The sequence below is a fragment of the Astatotilapia calliptera genome, chromosome 5 (assembly GCF_964374335.1).
Source record: "Astatotilapia calliptera chromosome 5, fAstCal68.1, whole genome shotgun sequence".
Lineage (NCBI taxonomy): Eukaryota > Metazoa > Chordata > Actinopteri > Cichliformes > Cichlidae > Astatotilapia > Astatotilapia calliptera.
In genome coordinates, this window is record NC_137426.1 from 15640343 (window position 1) to 15662158 (window position 21816).

General features: G+C 40.1%; 1 protein-coding gene across 1 annotated transcript in view; it reads right to left on the bottom strand.

Moving 5' to 3' along the window:
• Nucleotides 1-4783: 4783 nt before the first annotated feature.
• The window catches only part of kcnb1 (potassium voltage-gated channel, Shab-related subfamily, member 1), a 30106-nt gene continuing 13073 nt past the window's right edge, over nucleotides 4784-21816 (bottom strand). The window contains exon 2 of the mRNA XM_026167481.2: nucleotides 4784-7213. Within this exon, the coding sequence (XP_026023266.1) occupies nucleotides 5297-7213 (1917 nt within the window). The 3' untranslated portion in view covers nucleotides 4784-5296. The remainder of the gene's footprint in view (nucleotides 7214-21816) is intronic.

Genomic DNA, 21816 nt, shown 5'->3' on the forward strand with positions numbered 1-21816 from the left:
AATAAATTAAAGAAATAAGAAAACAAAAGAACGGAAACTCCTTTAACCTCTTTTTTAAATTTAGCAGCTAGCTAAACAATTCAATTCTCTTTTAGATTTTAACTAAATGCCTAATACTGTACAGCTGGGAGTCATATGGGATGATTAGGAATTGTATTTATAAAAATCTTAGAGAACTTGTGCTCTTAATTTTAATTGGTATCAATAAAGAAGAGGTGAAAGAAGTCACTAGATTGTGTTGTCTTGATAAAGAGTCATGGTTTAGTCCTTTGATTCACATCGGATTGCTCCACAGGGAACCTCGGTGAAATTAAAAGGTCTGCTATACTATTAGATTCAATTAATTTGAATGGCTCCCTTGAAAATGGAGTGGATTTAAGCGTCCAAATAAAATGAAATGAAGCTAAATGTAGAAATGAAAGACACTTTTTTTTTACTATTATTATTATGGTGGTATTGTGTCACAGTATCACAGTCTAAATATGAAATCAAACATCATACTTGATGTTTCTTTGCTCTCTCCTTTCTAAAAGCTTAATTCTAAGAATGCTAGTGTCAGGATTTCAGTACTTGTAAGTGTGTGCGCACATGGTTGTGCATTTGCGTAATATTTTTCCAAGATAAATCTCAGGTCTCTACACTAGTGCTTGCTGCCCATTCGTGATATATTGATTGTCATCATTGTTGAGAGATATTTCAGTGAAAAATGGTCCCTGACTACAATAATATAGAAAACCGAAATGATAGGACAGAAGCTCACGTGGTGCTTAAGGAGGGGTTGTGTGAGCTCAATGCCCTTCATATTTCATATTTATCTCTTAGTTCACCCTAAAATATTTGTCTGGCTGCTTTTTGTTTTTTCTTGACTCAAGTAACAAAATCAAAATGGACAGTAAGGTATAATCAGGTGAAATAAGTTGAACTGTATTTTTTCTTGTTGAAACTGAAGAAAATAAAATCTGTTTGACTAAATTTGTCATGAATTCCTTTGGGATTTAACCTGTGACTTCAACCTCAGGAAAATGTGAAGAATTACAGACATTTACTGGACAGTATACATGTAGGAACGTAACCAAAGAACATTACCAGAGACCATCTGGATCGTTTTCAATACCCACAGTCAACTGTTGTGCAACAGGATATTTTCTTATAACAAAAATCTATTTAACAGCTGTTTGTGGGTAATTATTGTAATTTTTTATCATTGTGGGGGATTTTTTTGTTTTTGTTTTTTTGGTACTTCAAATAAAGAAAGACATTAAATAAAAAAAAATATCTACACACACAGGAAAAATGTAAAGGTGTAATACAACGTGAGTCAATGAGATGAAGCTATTCTCAGTACAGTTATCTGCTTAATTATACTAAACATGATTCATAAAATGCTCCTCCCGTATCTCGTTTCCCAGCTATAAATAAAGCTGCACTTCAAAAACATCAACTAAAAATAATCCTATTTTCTCACACAACTCTAATATTTTCTTTGTGTTGCAATCTGCATTACTGCTGCATGTTACAGTCAGGACTGTAGATGGAATAGAGAGAAAACAAAAGGCAGGATTCCCCCAGCCCGCACATTCATATTGGAAACAGTTCATTCTTTTCCATTAAGCAGCAGCCACACTGCTATAATGCCCCAGCTTTACAGCAGTCTCCCTTTCTCTCTCTCACACACACACACATACACACAGTTCCCTCTGCTTCTCGCAGTCGTTGGTATTCCTTTCACACCTCAGCTCCTCTCACTATGGGAGAGCAATATGAAATGGTCCAACTCTGTGATTAAAACAGGAAGTGAAATCAGGATTTGTGATTAGACTCTAAACTACAACACTAAAACGATATGTGTCAATCAACTTAGGTTGGATAAATTCTGAAAAAATAGATTTATAATAGTGCAATGCTCTTATTTGCGTGCATCATTTGCCAGTATATTTGTGTCAGGAAAAGACTGAGAAAGATTTTAAAGTTATTCTTTTTTCTTTTGACAGTATATTTTGTTGGCACTGAGGTTCTTTGCTCATCTTGTTAACATTTGTGAAAGATGTGATGACAGAAGGCGTACTGTACCTACTCAAAAGACTTTTAAAGACGTTACAAAAACCTTGTACTTTTGCACTAGAAATTAGATTTCAAGAGATTGTGGAAGGACTCTTGATACTGTAACTCAGCTTATGTTAATGAGTGGAAATCTTGTATATAAAAGATGGACTTAGCTTTAAAGTAAATCCCTTACATAAGTGCTGAAACATTTAATATTTCTGATGTCCAATGGCTGCAAAAGAGAAAGTCTTTCAGAAAGTTATTCCATTGCTCTCTTAGTTTAGGACCATGGTAAATACTTTTCTGTTGAGTTCATGTTTGCAATCCCGTCTTCTAAGTCTTATTAATCATGTTTTTTTCTTTTTATAGGAAGCAGGTGAAAGAGAGCCTGGAGAGGTGGAGGTATGCGCTGGAGAGAAGAGGAATGAAAATCAGTAGAAGCAAGACAAAATACATGTGTGTGAATGCGATGGAGACAGGCGTAACAGTGAAGGTACAACGAGCAGAAGCAGTGAAGGTGGATGAGTTCTAATACCTGGCGTCAACCATTCACAGCAATGGATGGTGAAGAAGAGAAGAGTGCAGGCAGGGTGAAGGTGAGTAACATGGGTGATTTGTGACAGCAAAATGTGAAAGAGAAGTGTGGAAGCATTGGGAGTGACCAGGATGGACAGGTCAGGCAGGAGGAAAAATGAAGAAGACCACAGAGAAGATTCATAGATGTAGTAAAGAAGGACATGAGAAGAGTTGGCGTGGCAGAAAAGAATGCTAGGGACAGGGTGATAATCCTGTGGTGGACTCTTGGTTGATTCTCGTGAAGGAGTCGCTCTCATGACTCATCCAGTGACATCACTACCTGCCTAATCAGTGGCATGCAGTCTGTTGACGTCAGATTTTCAGCTCAACTCAGCTCACTTGGGAACGTACTAAAAATACTGGTGGACACCCCTCAGCCAGTAGATCCAGATATGGTATAAACTGGAATATCTTAGGTGGGGTCTGTCTGGAGTTATCACATTCATAAGATTTTCAGAAAACTTAATCTCTAAACTTGACCTTGACATTGAGGTCATGACATTCCAACTCGTCTGAGATTTTTGCTAGGTGCACCTACGGTATGAATGTCAACATCGCCTCGTTTTGAGTGGTCGCATTCACAACTTAGGTGACCACACTGCTCGCCCGCCAGTGACATCAATACCATATCAGCCTTTTACGGTTGAAGGGTAAAAAGTACCTGATAACAGGAACCACTGAGTCGAGTCAAACTAACTAGGTACTAGTGGAACAGAGGCTAAAATGCTCCAGGCACCAGTGGCTGATTTCACATTGGCTAAGTCCATGTTTCATATACAATCTGGCGTGTAAAGCAGCACTTAATATATTTTTAAGATCACGAGGACCACTTCTGTTTTGCCTCTCTCACCATCTACAATCTGTATGAAGAGTGCAGCAATTCTTGTTAAGCAACTGGTCCTCACTATACTATGTAGCAGTGTAATCACACAGGCATACGGAGAATTGTGTCTGCCAATCCAGGGGATAACAGAACATATATTAAAACTGAATTCATGAACATAAATAATAAAGTACAAAGTCCTTATATTATAATGTTAGATTTACACAGTACTCATGAATATGCACAGTGAGGAGTGGCTCAGCTAACATGCAACTACTGTCGCTTTATGGGTTCACGTGTCTCCGTGTGTGATTCGTAAAAGTGTGTGAGCATATGTTACATGTAAGTCGACCTTCGCCACTCCAATTAACAAATCACTGCTTAGCTGTTGCCAACATTTGAGGGAAACAGCTATCACCATGGAAACTAAACGTATCTATGGTATCCTGAAAATTGTCTCCAGTACCTGGATGTATATTTTGCCGGTGTGTGTGTGTGTGCACTCATGCATGAGTTTTATCAATTCTGGCATTTGCACCCGATTAATGGTAAGCTGGGTAGATTGCGGACTGTTTTATATATATATATATATTTTTTTATCATTTAAGAAACAAAATAGGGGTTGGATAACTCCCCTGCTTTTGCTGTTTTATACACATATCGTTCATGCATTTGTGAACAATTTGGCTGCTTTTATGTTGGTCAAACGAAGGCTGATGCATGCTGAACAACTGCTCTAAACATCATGTCAGTAGGCTAGGAGGATTTCCTTATATATGTTTTTTTTTATTTAGAGATGATGGACAAGCAAATCATCATGTTATTTTATGTTATGAGACTGGGTACACGCATGCTTTCATAATGTGCATTTTATGCAGCAATCCGCATAATTCTTTCTTTTGTTAGCCCATGTCAAAAAGAAACCTCTTGATCCAAAAAAAAGATTCTAATGTGCTAGGAAATCTATCCGTCATTCGATCATTCACTCTCACCAAGACAGGTTAACATGAGTTAGCAAAACACTGTTAACAGGAAAAGTGGTCATTATAATGCATGATGAGCTGGAGCAGCGTCTGTGCCAAAACACTGAACCTCATACGAGATAACTCTTCACATGTGATTATGACACAGCAGACCAGAAATGTACTTATTTCTAATAGGAACTTTCTCTTATCTATAGAAAAATAAATCAGGCTAGACAATCTCAAGAGTGTGTGTACATGAATTATCATTTGGCCATTCATTACTGTTCACTCTCTCTTGCTCTGTCTCTTATAGACACAGGCACACATATAAGCAGACATACACACCCCTACGAATGTAAATGACTAAGGCCAGGTTTGGGAATGGAGGGCACAAGTAAGTAGCTTATAGGCTTCTAGGTCCTCTCCTGTATCTTCAAGACTACAAAATCAATCGGGACTTAGTTCTGGAAAGTGGCTGCGGGGATTTTTTAGAGATAACCCCCTGCGACTAAAACCATCATTTAGCTGGGTTTCGCACTTATAACTACAGCTTTATTTCTCTGATGACTCTACATCTCTGAACAGACCCATTGGCTACTTGGGATTGCTCTTTTGTTGTGTGTGTGGAATATCTCCTTATAGGAATGAGCTGAAGGAGGGGCAGTGACATTCTTCAATTAAGAAATGTTTTTCTCCCAGAGTATTCACTACACATGTTCACCCAAGGCTTATTGCCCAGTGGCATGCTCAGGTAATTTGTGAAATGTTTTAGCGAGACCGGTTGTCTCGCCTTCCTTTGTCTCTGGCTTGGAGTGTTTTAGCCTTTAAGGTGTCTCTACCAAAAACACTCTGTCCCAAACTTGCTGTTAGTTTTTGCTTCACTTGCACCTCAGAGGCCTTTATCCAAAGTATTTTGACGTCCCCTCTCAGCCTTTGGTCTACGTGTCATCTCTGGTCCTATGTGATTTTCATGAGCTAGCCCACGAATCCCTTCTAGCGGGAACAGACAATTCTGACCCAGCATTTTCTGGGCTGCTTCTAAATGGTTAGTGCCCCTCTGGTAATTTATATTAATGCTGCGTTTCGGGCTTGCATCAGCCAGGAGACGCTCAGAGGGACTGGTGTCAGACATGTCACGGAGGTGCTCATCATCGTCTGTATCGGCATCAATGTACTTGCTGATGGAGGAGTCATGGAAGGTGAAGACAGTTGGGGCCAGGGGAGTGCCTTCTGGAGACTTTGGTGGGGTCCTGCTGCTGGCAGTAGTGTACGCAGAGGTTTCGGGGCTTAACAGAGAGTGATCTGACACAACTGAGCTGTCTGAAAGTGGGGAAAGTCCTGATTCCCCGTCACTGCGGCAGCCTCCTTTGGGAATAAGGCTTTTTGAGGAGATTCCAGAAAAGAAAAATTTCCTTGTGCTGTCCGTCTTTGTGACAGACACAGGGGTCAGCATGGGCTCACGGTCCCCTGTTGTTTGCTGGCCGGTTTTTGTATTGGTGTGCTGGGACAATGCTGTCGCTGGACTGTATGAGAAGCGGTTGCTTTCCTGAAGACCAAGATCTATTGCAGGACTGTGGGAGAAGCGTGGATTCTCCTGGAAGTCTGTTGCACAACTAATGTAGCTGTCAATGCTGGATAAGCTTTTCATGTCTCCAACTCCATCCCTGGTTCCTAGGGCTTGTTGACCATGGTCATGTATAGCCCCCAGCTCTATCTCATCCCTCTGTTTACCAACTCTGGAGGCCCTTTCTTTAGCATTGAGGTTGGGTTGTGACTGTGTCTTTGCCATCTGGTTGTACATCTCTTCTAGTTTCTGAACATTTAACCTCTGGGGACTGGTGGCTCGGGCCTTGCTGGGAGAGCCTAACTCCTGGGCATTGAAAGAACGGTTTGAGCTTGTCTCTGATGCAGCCCTCTTGGGAGTCCATTTCCAGCGGCTGGGTGAGAGGTGGTTGTCATGAGGCCTCTCACTCTTCTCCACCACCACATCCATCAGCTCTGCACTACGTGCAAATGCTTCTTTCAAGTTCATTGAGACAATGCTGCCATTTCTCTTTGCCCTTTCTAAGGCTTCTCTTCTTTTAAGGGCCTTTTCTTGCCTCTTCTGTTCCTTATAGAATTCAGAAAAGTTATTTACAATAATAGGAATAGGTAGAGCGATCACAAGTACTCCAGCTATGCAGCATAACCCCCCGACAATCTTTCCCAAGAGAGTTTTGGGGTAGATGTCACCATAGCCCACTGTGGTCATAGTAATTGTAGCCCACCAGAAAGAAGCTGGAATGCTTTTAAACTTTGTATCCTCTTCATCCTTCTCAGCAAAAAATACCAGACTGGAGAAAATCATGATACCCATGGCAAGGAAAAGAATAAGTAGGCCCAACTCATTGTAACTCCTCCTAAGGGTAAAACCCAGAGACTGAAGACCTGTAGAGTGACGAGCCAGTTTCAAGATACGTAGAATACGCATGATCCTAAAAATCTGAACCACACGCCGAACATTTTGAAACTGTAATACACTCTTGTTGGATTCTGTCAGGAAAATGGTGACGTAGTAGGGCAGGATGGCCAACAAGTCAATAACATTTAGAGGACCCTTAAAGAACTTCCATTTATTCGGGGAGGAGAGGAAACGGAGCAGGTATTCCATGGTAAACCAGGCAATGCAGACAGCCTCCACATGGGCAAGTTGAGGGTTGTCTGTGGATTGGCCAAACTCATCTGTATCCTGTAGCTCTGGTAGGGTGTTCAGAGACAGGGCAATGGTGGAAAGCACGATGAAGAGGATGGAGATGATGGCAAGTATCTGAAAGACAAAATTAGTCAATATGAGATTTTATGCATCAGAGAATGGCTTACAGTAATTAAAACTTTGGTCACTTGAGAGGTTTTGTTGCAGACATTGAAGACACTCAGCGAGCTCAAGGTGTTGGGAACAGCAAACCTGCTAAAAACCTTGAAAACTGCACTCAGGTGTATTTAGAAGAAATGGTACTATTTTAAAGACAAAACAAATTTGGTATAATTTACCTTTTTCTATTTACAGCTTTGTGTACGATATTGCATGAAAAACATTTTTTCGCCTTAATGACTTAAACTTGAAGTTGAAAGCTGCATTAAGTGGAAACTATGAAATTGAAATCATCGTCAAGTGTGCACTTTAGCATACTTTTATTACCTGATCACACAATTAAGCTATATGCAAGTAATTAAACTATAACAGTTTAAATAAACCTTCTATAAATGCTTGACTGACAGTGTGACTGCCTGAGAGGTAATGGATTAGACAAACTTGGACCACTTATTTATTCATAACTCACTTATCAGGCTGATCCACATGAGTGAGTGTGCTTGAGTGGACAATTATGTTTAGCACCAATCAACAAAAACAAAAGTATCACAGCAACACATATCAGACTCACTGAATAATTTTCTAAAACATAAAACTGGGAACTGGGTAAAACAGTAAATGCTTATTTTTGGTGTAGAAAGTTTTTTTTAAATGATATTTTATGACATTTTCCAAACTGGAGGTTGGACAGAGCCCTCGAGAGCTCAAATGGGCTCTTGAGCACTTACCCCTGCGCTGAAATTGTCATGTTAAGATAATTAAGATGAGCCTACCATTATCACAGAGTGCTGAACCTACTTGCTAGCCACGAAATCAGTGACTAATTGAAAGGCTTCGGTGCTCTCTATTTAAAAGTAGGATAAAGGTAAAACATAATCCACATGTAGTTTTACACTGTTTTCTCCCATTATGGTCTCTCTAGAATTACTGAGGAGAGACCTCTCACTCGCCGTCACTTGACACCATCATGTAATGAAAATGAACCTGCAATAACCACATAGGAGCAGAATGTCCCCAGAATCTACTGCACTTGATGATGCTGATGATTCACTTTACGCAGTACACAGAACTGGGAAGTCTGTCAAAAAACAGCACCCTGACCCACACACACACGCTACCCCACCCACTCTCCACCAATCATGCTAACAAGCACGTACGTGGTGGCAGACTACACCTCTCTGAGCACTGACAGCACCCCCATCAACCAGGATTCATTGTGTAAACAAAAAAATGGTTGCGTTTGCTTTGAAGAATGTTATTCTTGAGTTTGTTTGATCTGAGTAAATGACTGCGTAATATTGTATGAAAAATACTTGAGAAAATGTTGCAGTGCCATCCAGCTTGCGATATACCATCAAGTCCAGCTCTCACACACACACACACACACACACACACACACACAAAACAAAAATAGCTAGAATGATTTTACATCTAACTTTGTAGAAGACAAAAAACTTAGTTATGCCTCATATTAAAGGTTAGTTTACAAAAATCACTTGAATGAAATCTTGAGGTTTGATTTGATTTAGTATGACACTTTAAAATTTTAGTCCTCGAGCTGTCATGTGGAACAGTAGCTCCCGAAATGGTCTAATAAGGAACACTGTGCCGAAAAATAATATCGGGGTTAGATAAACAAAGACAGATGGACTATGATGTAAATAAAGCAAAGAGTTTTTCTCTTTTTTACCTCATTTCCTACTAAGTTAGACAGATGTCTAAATTTATCTGTTGCACAAAGAACTTTAGTTGCTAACTAGTCTAAAAAGAAAAACTTTTAATAATAATAGTAATACAATTTATTTAAAAGCGCCTTTCAAAACACCCAAGGACACTGTACAGAGCTGATTAGGGTTGTCACCAGAACTGATACTTATAGTACCATTTGACACACACAGTGGCCGTTGTTTTTGGGTTTTCAATAATGTATCAGCATAAAAAACCTAAAAGATTTGTCACAAATTATAATCTACTACCAATGGATTCTAAAAATTACTGTCAGATTAGAAACTCTTTTGCAACAGTGTCATCTTCACTTCCTTCAGCGCACACACATTTACACACAGACAGACAGACACACCGCCCCTCCCCTCACTAGCAGCTGAACACGTGAAGAGCAGCAGAACAAACTTGATGAACACGGACACCTTAGCCTTTATGGAACATTTTGTGAGGTCAGTAAAACTCCTGTTTCAACAAAATTTAAGTATTAATTACCATAAGCATTAACCTGGCCAGTGCACACATTGACATAACCATTTAGCTATAATCAGTTATCTACATTAGCTGTTTGTTTGGTTATTGTCACAAGATAGTGGCTAACAGCTATGGCTAATTATAAAATGATAACATTAATATGCCCATTTGTATGATGATAACACGATTATTTGTGTCTGACATTTTTCTCTTAAGGGCAAACAGTGAAGCTGAGGAAACTATACCAAAATGGCAGCTGCATAGCTTACCAGCTGATCTGTAACAAAGCTATGGTGTCAAGTGAGAGGCACAGGAAATAAAACAGGACTGTAGATGAATATTTTTGCCTAAAAGGAACCGGCCCAATGAGCTGAATGACTTCCGACCGGTGGCACTGACGTCACATCTTATGAAGACTCTAGAGCGGCTCTTCCTCAACTTCCTCCGACCACAGGTACAACATGCCCAGGACCCACTACAGTTTGCATACAAGGCGGGTGTCGGAGTAGAGGATGCCATCCTGTACCTCCTACACAGAGCCCACTCACACCTGGATGAGGGAAAAGGCACGGTCAGGATCCTGTTTCTTGACTTTTCCAGTGCCTTTAATACCATCCGGCCCTGTATGCTTCAGGAAAAACTGAACAGGATGGAGGTGGACCCCTGCCTGGTGGCTTGGATCTCCGACTACCTCACCGACAGACCACAGTACGTCAGGCTGAAGGACATCACGTCTGACACAGCGGTCAGCAGCACAGGAGCACCACAGGGAACTGTGTTGTCCCCTCTTCTCTTCACCCTGTACACCTCTGACTTCTGCTACAACTCTGAATTATGCCATATTCAGAAGTTTGCAGATGACACGGCCATCATGGGGTGTATCTGGGATGATCAGGAAGAGGAGTACAGAAGTCTGGTGAGGAACTTTGTCGCATGGAGTCACACAAACCACCTGCAACTCAACACCTCAAAGACTAAGGAACTGGTTGTGGACTTCGGGAGGTCCAGAGAAGGTCCACTGCCGGTTCAGATAGAGGGGGAGGAGGTGGAGGTGGTCAACAAGTACAAGTACCTCGGGCTGTGGGTGGACAATAAACTGGACTGGTCATGCAACACAGAGCACCTGTATAAAAAAGCCCAAAGCCGACTGTACTTCCTCAGGAGGCTGAGGTCTTTTAACATCTGCAGGAAGCTCCTGAGGATGTTTTACCAGTCGGTGGTTGCTGGAGTACTTTTCTATGCTGTGGTGTGCTGGGGGAGCAGCACAGCAAAGAAGGACTCATCCAGGCTGGAGAAACTGATCAGGAGGGCTAGCTCTGTGGTCGGCATGAAGCTGGACACTCTGGTGACAGTGGCAGAGAAAAGGACATTAAAGAAACTGCTGGACATTATGAACAATGCTGGGCATCCTCTGCACACGGCCATAAACAATCAGAAGAGTCTGTTCAGTGACAGGTTGCTTCTCCCCAAGACAAGAACTAACAGACTTAAAAACTCCTTTGTCCCACACGCCATCAAACTGTTTAACTCCTCTCTGGAGGGGAGAGGGAGGGGAAACAGGAGGACAAAGGAGGGGGGAACAACTAAGCTGTAGTGCCTCTTCACCTCACTGTACAATACCTTGTGCAATACTTTTTGTAAATAGTCAACAGTGCAATAGACTCAATACTTGAAATGTGCAATTCACTTGTATTTTTATTTTTTATTCCTATTTATTCTATTTATCCCCTTTGTATATTTTATTTATATTTGTCTCTGTATTTATATATATGTGTGTGTGTGTATATATATATATATATATATATATATATATATATATATATATATATATATATATATATATATATATATAACAATTCTGTAACTGTAACTTCGGTCGTTGCTGTGCTTTTTGGAAGTCGAATTTCCCAGAGGAACCCACCCGAGGGATTAATAAAGTTCTATCTTATCTTATCTTATCTTATCTTATCTTATCTTATCTTATCTTATCTTAATGCTTTAGTTTTTGATGCAACAAGCTAAATGGGTGCATGTAAACGTTTGTAAAAGAAACTTGGCCTTCCGCAGAAGATAACCTATTCTGAACCAGAAGCAGAAAGACCTGGATTATGTGAAAGTGTCTAACAAGGTCTTTGCAACTCAGTACATGTATAATTGCTGGTGGTAAACTAGTTTTAGAAGCTGCAAATAGACTATCCAAAATAAAATTCAAACGAAGATCTAATTACAGAGGCTATCTTTTACAGATATAAATAAATATGCTTTGAAATTTTGGCTCACACTTTGGTTGCCTAAGGCAAAACACTTTGAAAACCACTGACTTAGAATATGTGTAAAATATACTCATTCTTTTTTATGGTTCTACTTCATACCTGTTATGAAAAAAAATATCCAAGTCAGACACTGACTATCCCTGTGTGCATTTCAGTGATAACAGCTTAAAAAACTCTCCAGCTTTCCTTTATAACTGGGAATAAAGGGAACAAATCCAGCAGGTCTCTCGTGATCTTAATGCTGAGGTAAAAGAGAGGGGCTCCTGTCCCTGTCTGACTTGAGTGAGGATGAATCACAGAGTCAACATAATCCAGTGGTGTATATTTTGTGTATTTATCATAAACTAATATACTGTATGCTGCTTTTTTTTAGTTTACAGTGACTGATACAAAATGTCACATACTATATACGGTACTGTGCAGAGGTCTTCAGCCAATCCTCATTTCTTTATATTTTGCTTCCAAGGAGCCAGACCATCCATCCATGGTGTGGAGCTTATCCCAGCTGCCACAGGGCAAGAGGTGGGGTAACTCAGACAGACATCCTTTTGCACCTATGGACAGTTTAGAATCACCAAGTAACCCGACCCCACTAACTGGGTGTTTTTGGAATGTGGGTGGAAGCTGGAGTGCCCTGTGAGAACACAAACAATGACCCACACAAACATGGGGAGACCATGAAATCACCAGCTCCTTTACCCTGGTAACCTGCAAGCTAGTTTGCAGCTGACATGCTTCCTCCAAAATATTCCCAGGCCCGATAACTGGTAATAAATAATCTGCTGGCTATAATCATAAATCAAAGACTCGGCAAACAGAAAATATGCAAAAAAAAAAAAAAGGTTCCAAAACACACTGCCATTGCAATAAAACATAAACATTTCAATAAATTGCTAAACCAATTTCCTACTTTCCTGGGCAAAATATGAAAAATTAAGGTGTGGCTCAGGACTTTTGCACAGGACTGTATCACATACTGTTTACTGATGACTTACATCTTTGTCTATTACTATATTAAATGATTTGAGGCTTCAAGATGAATGTAATGTTACATCTGATTCCTTTAGTTCCTTACTTCATGAACTTCAGTCCGCATTTGTTATATTAACCCTAAATGACTCCAGCTCCAAACAGCACAACTTGGAGGATGAGTAGGAGGCTGCAGCTAGAACACTGAGCCTGTTTTGGCAATAGCCCACACAAAAGAGGTTAGGATGTTATATGATGAAATCAATCATAGGATAGTTAAAATACTCCAAAAATGAGTGCAGTGTTGGACCAAAATGCCGCATAGGGGGTGAGATATACTATTCAGTCCAGCAGTTTAACATAGCTAACAGTAAAAAGTGAAATATTTCACTGTGACTTCCTTCCTTGATCAAAACCTCAGTGATAAACTGAATCTGCGGGTAATACATGCATCAACAAAAGAACCAAAGCCTCACATGGAGCACTTGATATATTGTTTTTTGTATAAATCATCTAGAAGAAATCACAACTTACAGGCAAAAAAAGGAAGGGTTTTAACAAAACAAAGGTTGTTAGAAGGTGACTGACAGCAATGATTGACAGCGAGGGCCTTGACATGGTCTAACAATTCGGACTCCCAAGAGTAAAAGTGACGGCTCAAAAAACAACCTTATCTACGACCAATCAGAGCAGGAGGAGACTGTTGCCATAGCATCGTGGCAGACATGAATAATGACCCTATCTGTTTATTTTCTTCCCTCTGTGCTCCTCTCCCTCCTGCCCTGGAGGAAATCTGTTTGAATCAAACACTTGAAGAGAAGAGAGGTGCTGGGACTGGAGAGTGAGGGTGGAGCTGACAAAGCCAGCACGAAAGTAAAGGGGTGGAGATGATGCAGTGAAAAAACACGATGCCGTTAAAGAGAAAACTTCGACATGTTATACTTGTAACAGGGTGTGTTACAAGTATAACACAACATATTAAAGTTCGCCCACTTATTACTCGATACAGTAGAATCGTAACGAGTCAGGAAAGATACAGAAACAGGAGGACAAAAACGGGCAGAAGGTAATAGATTGAGAAGCTATAAAAAGGTCGCTAATGAAGGCACACTGGTGCTGCTGTGTCTTATGGTTATGAGGTTAAGTTCCACTAGGAAACCCTGAACATTTCCCAGTAGCCTCTGTCCCTGATGGCCTTGCCTCTACAAACTGTGCTCGCTCTCTATCCCTGCCTGACTTGTCTTTATCTCTTACTTCCTTAAATTGTTCAGTGTCATGGGGTGCTAATTTCATAAGATTACTGAACCCCAAATCTGTGATAAAACCTTTCAGCTTACTAGAAAAAAGAGACCGCAAGCATATGCATGTTAGGAAAATGTTAAATGGAGCTCAAACATAACCGACTATTTTTAGACTCTCAGTTGTCCACATGACAAAACGGATGTAAATAGCAGCCACACCCGAGATCCTACCCTGCAATTTTTCTGTGGTGGATACTGTATAATTGATTTCATTATATTAACCAAAATAAAAAATGACAGCAACTACCGATGAATGCGCCATGGTCTAATAAAGGGGATAAAGGACAAAGGGAGGGAGATATTAATATCTAGAGGAGAGGAGAAGACTACATGTGAGCAAGTGCAGAGTGACAGGAAATCCCACCGTGACACTAAACAAAGCCAGATCACACTGGTCCCTCATGGCACACTTGTGCAGACACAATAGTCTGCAGCAACACCATCTTTTTGGACAAGGTGACACCAGCCCTCATTAGTGTGCTTGAAAAAGAAGTCCTGGACATAACTGGTATGAAGGATGCCCTCAAATGTCATCCAAAAGAGTAAGTTTTTATAAATGGAATTCTCTGCAGAGGGAATACTGTCTCATACACTATCCTTAGCACTTGGGACTCGAAACAGGGCAAACTCCTTGTCAAATTATTTTTGCCCATCTTCTTGTGCTTGTACCTGGGCGTGCTTCACTACCCACTCTCTTTCAGATACAACAGCCTGCTTTTATGCTGGCTGTGTCGCAGCAGCTGTGATTCATTTCTTTGCGCTGCATTGGCTTTGCCAGGGTCAGGCTCATTCATCTATCAACCCAGTTCTCATACAGCAAGGAGAGAACCTTGAACTTTACACATATATATGTGTATATATATACATATATATGTGTAAAGCTCTGGAAACAAACCATGGCAACATTGAAATTACAGTTATAGTAATTCTCTAAAACTGTAGTTTTATTTCATACCTCTTTTTTTCCTTAGAGAATATGAACAGCTACAAAAAACAGGTTGTTATTCATGATTTTAAATTACTGTATTTCCAATTCCCTCATTGCCTGAAACTAAAGTATCAAGAGGTTTCAAACAGGTGGAGTAAAGCTTTTTATAGAGCAACTGGAAACGAAACCTACCCAACCCCAACAAGTCTGTTTACAGGATATATAAAAAGGTTAAACTGTGTTCTTTAACTCTTTTTCCCTTGGACACCAAATAGGAGGAACTGTTGTTTGTCTTTTCTGAATTGAGCAGTTCAGGTCTGCTTCCAGAAACAAATTTACTGGGTGTGTGTCAGAAATTAGTGAGGTTTCAAAACTTTTCATCAAAGGTACATGAGAGGTCATTAAATTTCATCTTTATGGGAGAAAGAGTTAAGCATACTTTCCAGCTGTGTTCTTACTACAAAGGTGCTCCTATGCAATTATGCAGAGGAAATGTATTACTGCACTAATAGTATTACTGTTAAACGCAACTGAATTCAGGTTAGTATTCTCACTCCGCACTAAGTCTGGTGGCATCCCAAGTGACAGTTAAGGAACTCCCTGACTCCCAGTGCTCTGGCTGGCACCTTGTCTCATTAGCAGCAACAGGAGCAACAGACTCTTCTGCTTTAACAGTGTGCCTGTGAGTCCCAGCATCCCTGTCTGTTACCTTTGCCAGCACTCACCCAGGGAAACACGTTAGACCTACATTATAATGACACGATCTCCTTAAACTTAAACACCTGAACAAGCATGGTCTGAAGCGTAGGTGAGCGGGCTCTATTTTTGGCTGAGTAAATTCAGGTCTTGCTTGCTCACTAAGATCCACTCACAACTGACTTGCTTTCCCATCATCCCATGAGCCACATTGGAGGCCACTGGGAAACCATGCAACACTCTCCCAGCCTTGACTGCCAGCCACTGTCACCATGACAACCCCCTTGAAGCTCGACAGGAGGTGGCTACGTGGACCTGCTTGTGAAAAGCAAGTCTGACAGAGTCTCCTTCTCTGTCTCTTCCTCTCTCTTTCCCTCTGTCCCTGATTTGTACCTTTCTGAGAGCTCACCAAGCTTTAAACCATCTGCTTCTGTCTCTATTCTGTGTCCAGGTTTCTCTGGTATTTGTGTCACATCGCTTTTTGCGTTTTAGCAGAGCTTCAACTGCAGTAGCATAGGCAGTTGGTTAATATTTTTCTATGGCACTGTGGCTCAATATTTAAATAAAACTAAAAGCCCCCATCATTATTTAAAAAGGAAACAGACATGAGTGTGCCAGACACCACCTTTACTTGCAGATGTTTGCACCACGTGCCACATGCTAGGTCTTCTACTATTTGACTGGATGAACAGGAATCATAAAACCAAGCCATCGTTCTTCGTTTTCTTCAGGATGTTATTATCAGTGGTCAGTAGTATGTGAGTAATAATGTGAGCGCTAAATAATGTGGAATAATTCACACTCCTGTTTCGAATAGAATGGCTCTGCCTCCTCGCTGCCTGTGAAAGAGATGGGGTTTCCATGGAGACGGGAGGAGACTGTGTCTTCCACATTTTCCCCCAGCATGATAGCTTGAAATACGCACACACAATTTGCAGTGGCTCAGCTGTAGTCTCCCCAGCAGACATCGCTTCTTAACTTTGAACAGCACAGCCTCATTTATCTTAACCTCCCACATCTTGCCAAAATGAATAACTTATATCTCATGGCCCTTCGTGGGAGATCCTGCCAGTATCGTGACCTTGCTTCCGTGACATTCATTCTACTGTACTCTTAGCCTTCTTGTATGTGGCTTAGTGAGGCAAAGGTGAATAGCACATTATTGAATGTTTGGATATCACATGCACGCGATTTATTTTTCCTTCAGACCACTTAATTTTAAAAAATGTAGTGAAATCACATCTCATGCTCAAACTGTAACCTTTTTGAACTGATTCGAGATTAGATGTAGGAATGTAATTATGTGATTCTCTATGTTTAATAGCAGTTGTGCGCCTTTATACTATACCACTCAAAAAAACCTTTTGTTTTTGAAAGAAAAGCACAGTTGTTTTTAGTAGATAAGTTAAGAAATGCTATAAATGGAAATTCATCATTTTCATTCATCATTTATAGTTTTTAATAAAATATTTACATAAGCAACCATAAAAGCAGCCATTTGTCCAGTGGTGCATCTTGTTACCTAATGTTGATACCTAATATGATAGCACAGCTAAAAACTGTGCTGTTGATTAAAGACACATACATTTGGCTATTAATGGGTCCACAGCTTGCCAATGTTTGATTACAATGTCTTAATCCTCTTCAAATAAAGCACTTTCTTCAGAAATTTATCAGCATATTCTCAGACTAAGAAAGGCTCATTTGCAGTACACGACAACTTATCTAAGTGGGAAATACCCCAAAAAGCCATACAACAGTATGCATATAAATTATAGATGGTGAAAGATTTCATTAATCCTCATCATTGTTGAGCAACCCCAAACTTTTGAGTGGTTGTATATGTGATGAGCTTGTATTTATTTCTCCGTTTTATAATTTCGCCTTTTAAAAATATGTGCTTTGAGGGAATAGAAAAGTCTGAAACAGGCCATTTTTGGGATCTTCAGCAAACTTTTCCCCAACTCATGCAGTGCTTACATGCACAAAGTGCACCAGAACCCAATTCAGTAAACCACTAAAGTAGGTAGGAAATCTATGCTTGCCCCATCCATCTCCTGAATGAATCCCACCTCATCGCCTCTCCCTCTCAATTATTCATGCATTTCAGATGAAGAAGAGAATCCAGACTCAGCATCTATATTTAAACTCTGACTGGTCCATGGTGGTTATATAAATAGAAACAGTATACAGTCTGGTTTGATACACCAAAGAAAGCTGTTCTCATCAGAAATAACAGTGTAACGTGAACTACAAAGCATTTAAAACATTCACAGGGAATTAAAAGATTAATCAGTGGGTATGGGTGTAGACTGATGATTTTACAAGACAGTTAAGGGTAATTAATGCAATGTGTGGTGAAGCTTCACCTGTTCCTTCTGTCTATGAAATGCATAAAAATAACACCTTAAGAACTTCTCTCATCAAAAACAAAAACAAAACAAAGAGGCAAGGTTATTACATCGTTCAGAGATATTTCGCTGCTATATTGTCTAATAGAATGCAGTTCACACAGTGTGCCATTCTACAATGATTTATTTATTACCAAATCAGAGAACATCATGAAGTACTCCGCACACATCAGAACAGAAGGAAAAGTTAAAAGCGAGTGAAACACTGATTTGAAACGCAAAGATAGATGTAGGCAGCAAAAGACCCACACATAACTCCCTTACAGAAATGCACACAACAACACACACACACACACACACACACACACACACACACACACACACACACACACACACACACACACACACACACACACACACACATACACACACACACACACACACACACACACACACACACACACACACACATTGTCAATCAACAATGATGCTTGAATAGAAGGCAGCTGCATGTTTCACAGAAATGACAGTTACCATGGTGATAGTGACAGTGAACTCTTAAACATTTCAGCGCTGGTAGTGAAAGAGTGAAATAAAGAAGCTCAAAAACACAGACACAAAGGCAAGTTATGCATGACCTAGCCTGCAAGATGTGGATGCCATGTATTCTATTCGCAGAGCGAGAGCAATATAAAGCAAGATCGCTCTTAATCCTACACTCAAACACGCTTACTGCAGATATTCAACTTGCTAACAGCATAACGGTCCTTATTTCACAGTTTGAGAGCACCAAAATCAGCGGCCATTCAGTCTGAGTGCTGTTAATCCCATTGAGTGTTACCCTCAAATTAACATGCAAATCCTTAAAGTTTTTGGTAATTGGACAGCTATGAGCACTTGATTTTGCTCTTAAAAAAATCTCTTTTGATTTGTCCCAACAACTCAGTGTCAGACCGTGACGAAACCACGTGTCATTTCCAGTAAAATAATGTATCATTCCACCAGGATGAGCACAATATCAAATGTTTTGGTTTAGTGAAAAAAAAGTACTGGCAGAGCACAAAACTCTAATTTAACAGTGCATGGGCTATAATCCACAACAATAGCTTTTTTTTTTTTTTGCTGTACAAGCTTTACAGGACACTACTGTTAGCTGTTGTCTAAAATGCTTTTATTTTAGTGTTCCTACTCTAAAATCTGCACGCCCTCACCCATTTATCTGGATTTCAGTTAGCTCAGTGGAGTTGAGGACAGCATCAGACAGACTAATCTAATTTAACAGTAGCAGTAAAACAATACAGTAATGGTAAAAAATGAAATAAATAGCCTACTCTTTTGTTTTTTAACCTAATAAAACAGAAGTCAGCTCCATTCATTAACCTCCAAACAAGACACTTTGCAATATGTAAATCTTTACAGTATACATACACACTGTACCCAACCTAGGGTTTCTATTAGCATAATTCAGCTGACAATTATTATATTGTTATTGCATTAAAAAATATGTTTATAAAAGGGACACCAATAATAATGTCTTCCATAATTTCATATTAAATTATAATAGTTTAATAGCTTTTATGCATCCTTTTACAGTAGATCTATTATAGAACATTAAACCAAATTTCCTCAGCAAATCTTAATCAAACTACTTTATTGGAACAGAGAATAAACATTAGTCTGTGGAATCAATCAACAGGGCAAAATAGTAAACAAAAAAAATCCTAAAACATTTTGTAGCCGTATCTAATCATTTATTCACATGTGTAACTGGTTACCTGCTAAATTAACATCAAACCACTCACCCTGTTCTAACAAACTAGCTCAGGTGGAAAAAAAATCACACTCTTTAGTACATATTAGGATATAATAAAAAAAAAAAGGTCCTTAGCCAGACTTGAAATTAGGTAAATACACTTCTCAGATGAAGAAGAACATGACACATTAGACTGTGCCCTTATTTATGTAATAAAAACGAATTAAGCCAAAATGCAGAAGCAGTGTGTTAAAAACTAAGTGTACCCCATCAGCAGCTTGCAGATACACCTTCAGTAGAAGTAACTTGAAGTAATCATTCTGTATGACTTTATCAGTCTCAAAGTTTTGGAGGAATTGTGGCCCACTCTTCTTTACAAGGTTGCTTCAGTTCATTAGGCATTGAAGAGATCCCACCACAGCATTTCAATTTAGTTGAGACCTGGACTTTGACTGAACCACTACAACATGACTAATTCTTTTTTTATTTAGCCATTCTATTGTAGATCTACTGCTTGGGATCATCGTCCTGTTGCATGACCCAGTGCCAGAAAACCTTGGACAGATAGCCTCACATATGCCTTTAAAATACTTTGGTACACAGAAAACTCTGTGGTTGACTTAATGGTTGCAACGTGACAGGTCCTGTGGCTAGAAACAATCCCAAAGGGTGGCTGTAATTAAGTGGCTATAGCTCAAGAGGCAGAGCAGGTTATCTACTAGTCATTTAGTTTTATGGTTCAATCCCTGGGTACTCCAGTCTGCATGCCAGGTATCCTAAATTGCTCTCCGATGCATACTTTGGATTATGAATGTGTGTGAATGTTAGGTAGAAAGCACTTCAGCTTTGAATGTGTGAATCATGCAAGCTGTATAAAGAGTGGTATGAGTAGAAAAGCGCTATATAAGAAGCAGCAATTTACCACCCTCCACAGCTGTCCTTGATCATTGGTATGAGGTGTTTCTGTTGAGATTTCTTCGTGATCCACCAAATATGTTGCTGTGCAGCATGGCTAAACATCTCTAACCTGTTTTCCTAATTTGTGCTGCCATATTTTGTTCAGAGAGAGGAGACTTTCTTCCAACAACACTTTCAAATAAGCCATACTTGTCCAGTCTTGTACTTTCAGTCGTTTCCTGTGTCTCGTTCTCCCCAGCTGTGTTCACTTCCCCAACTGTCCTTCTGTATGTCCTCCCACTAGTTCTTTGAGTGTCTCTTCCTCTTGCTTTAGTGTTTTTATTTTTTAGCTCACACTGTATTTTCTGGTAGTTTATAGTTTTCAGTTTTCCCTTTTTTAACTTTATGTTTTGTCTTTTTTGGATTACCGGCCATCAGCCTAAAGAAACAGCTTGATATTCGCTGAACTCTGCTTGCCTTCGCGCTGGCATTTTGGGTCCTCACTTCTTACGCCTCGTTAGCCTAACTAGCCCAGCCTGTTGGGAGTCCAGCTGCCCAGCACCCGAGTGCTTCTTTTTGTTGGAACGGTGGTCTGAGGATGAGAGGCCTTCCAGCGGCGCACTCCCTGGTCCTTCCTCCAGGAGGAAGCAGGCATTCCTCGCCACAGTCCACAATGGCCCTCAGCCTGAGCCTGCATCCCTGGCCGCATCAGCTTCACTGCTGGCTTCAGCTCCTATATCTAGCTCTGTGGCTTGGCCTGCCCCCAAAACTGCTACATCTCCTCTGTTTAGCCTCATGGCCAGCCAATTCCCAGAATTGCTTTTTTTGAACTCTCCTTCTCCCTGTTGCTATTTCTTTTGTCCCAATCAAAATTTCATGGAGCCTTGCCTGCCTTTTGTGCCCTGCATTTTAGGTCCTCACTTGTCACATTTCTCCACATGACACTGAATGCTTCAGACCTGAAAATTGCCAAAACGTCTGTTTTTATAGATGTGCTCACACTTGTGGATGAACAATTAATGACTAACATATACTCTCTTAATTTAAAGTGTGCAGGGCTTCTGTGTTTTGATTTAAGTCTTTGTAAGATAATTAATGGCACAGGTTTTATTTACCATATTTTAAGATGTGCTAAGTACCATATCCTAATATGTTAAGCCTTAGCATTGGAAGTGAGTATGCTTTCATTTCAAA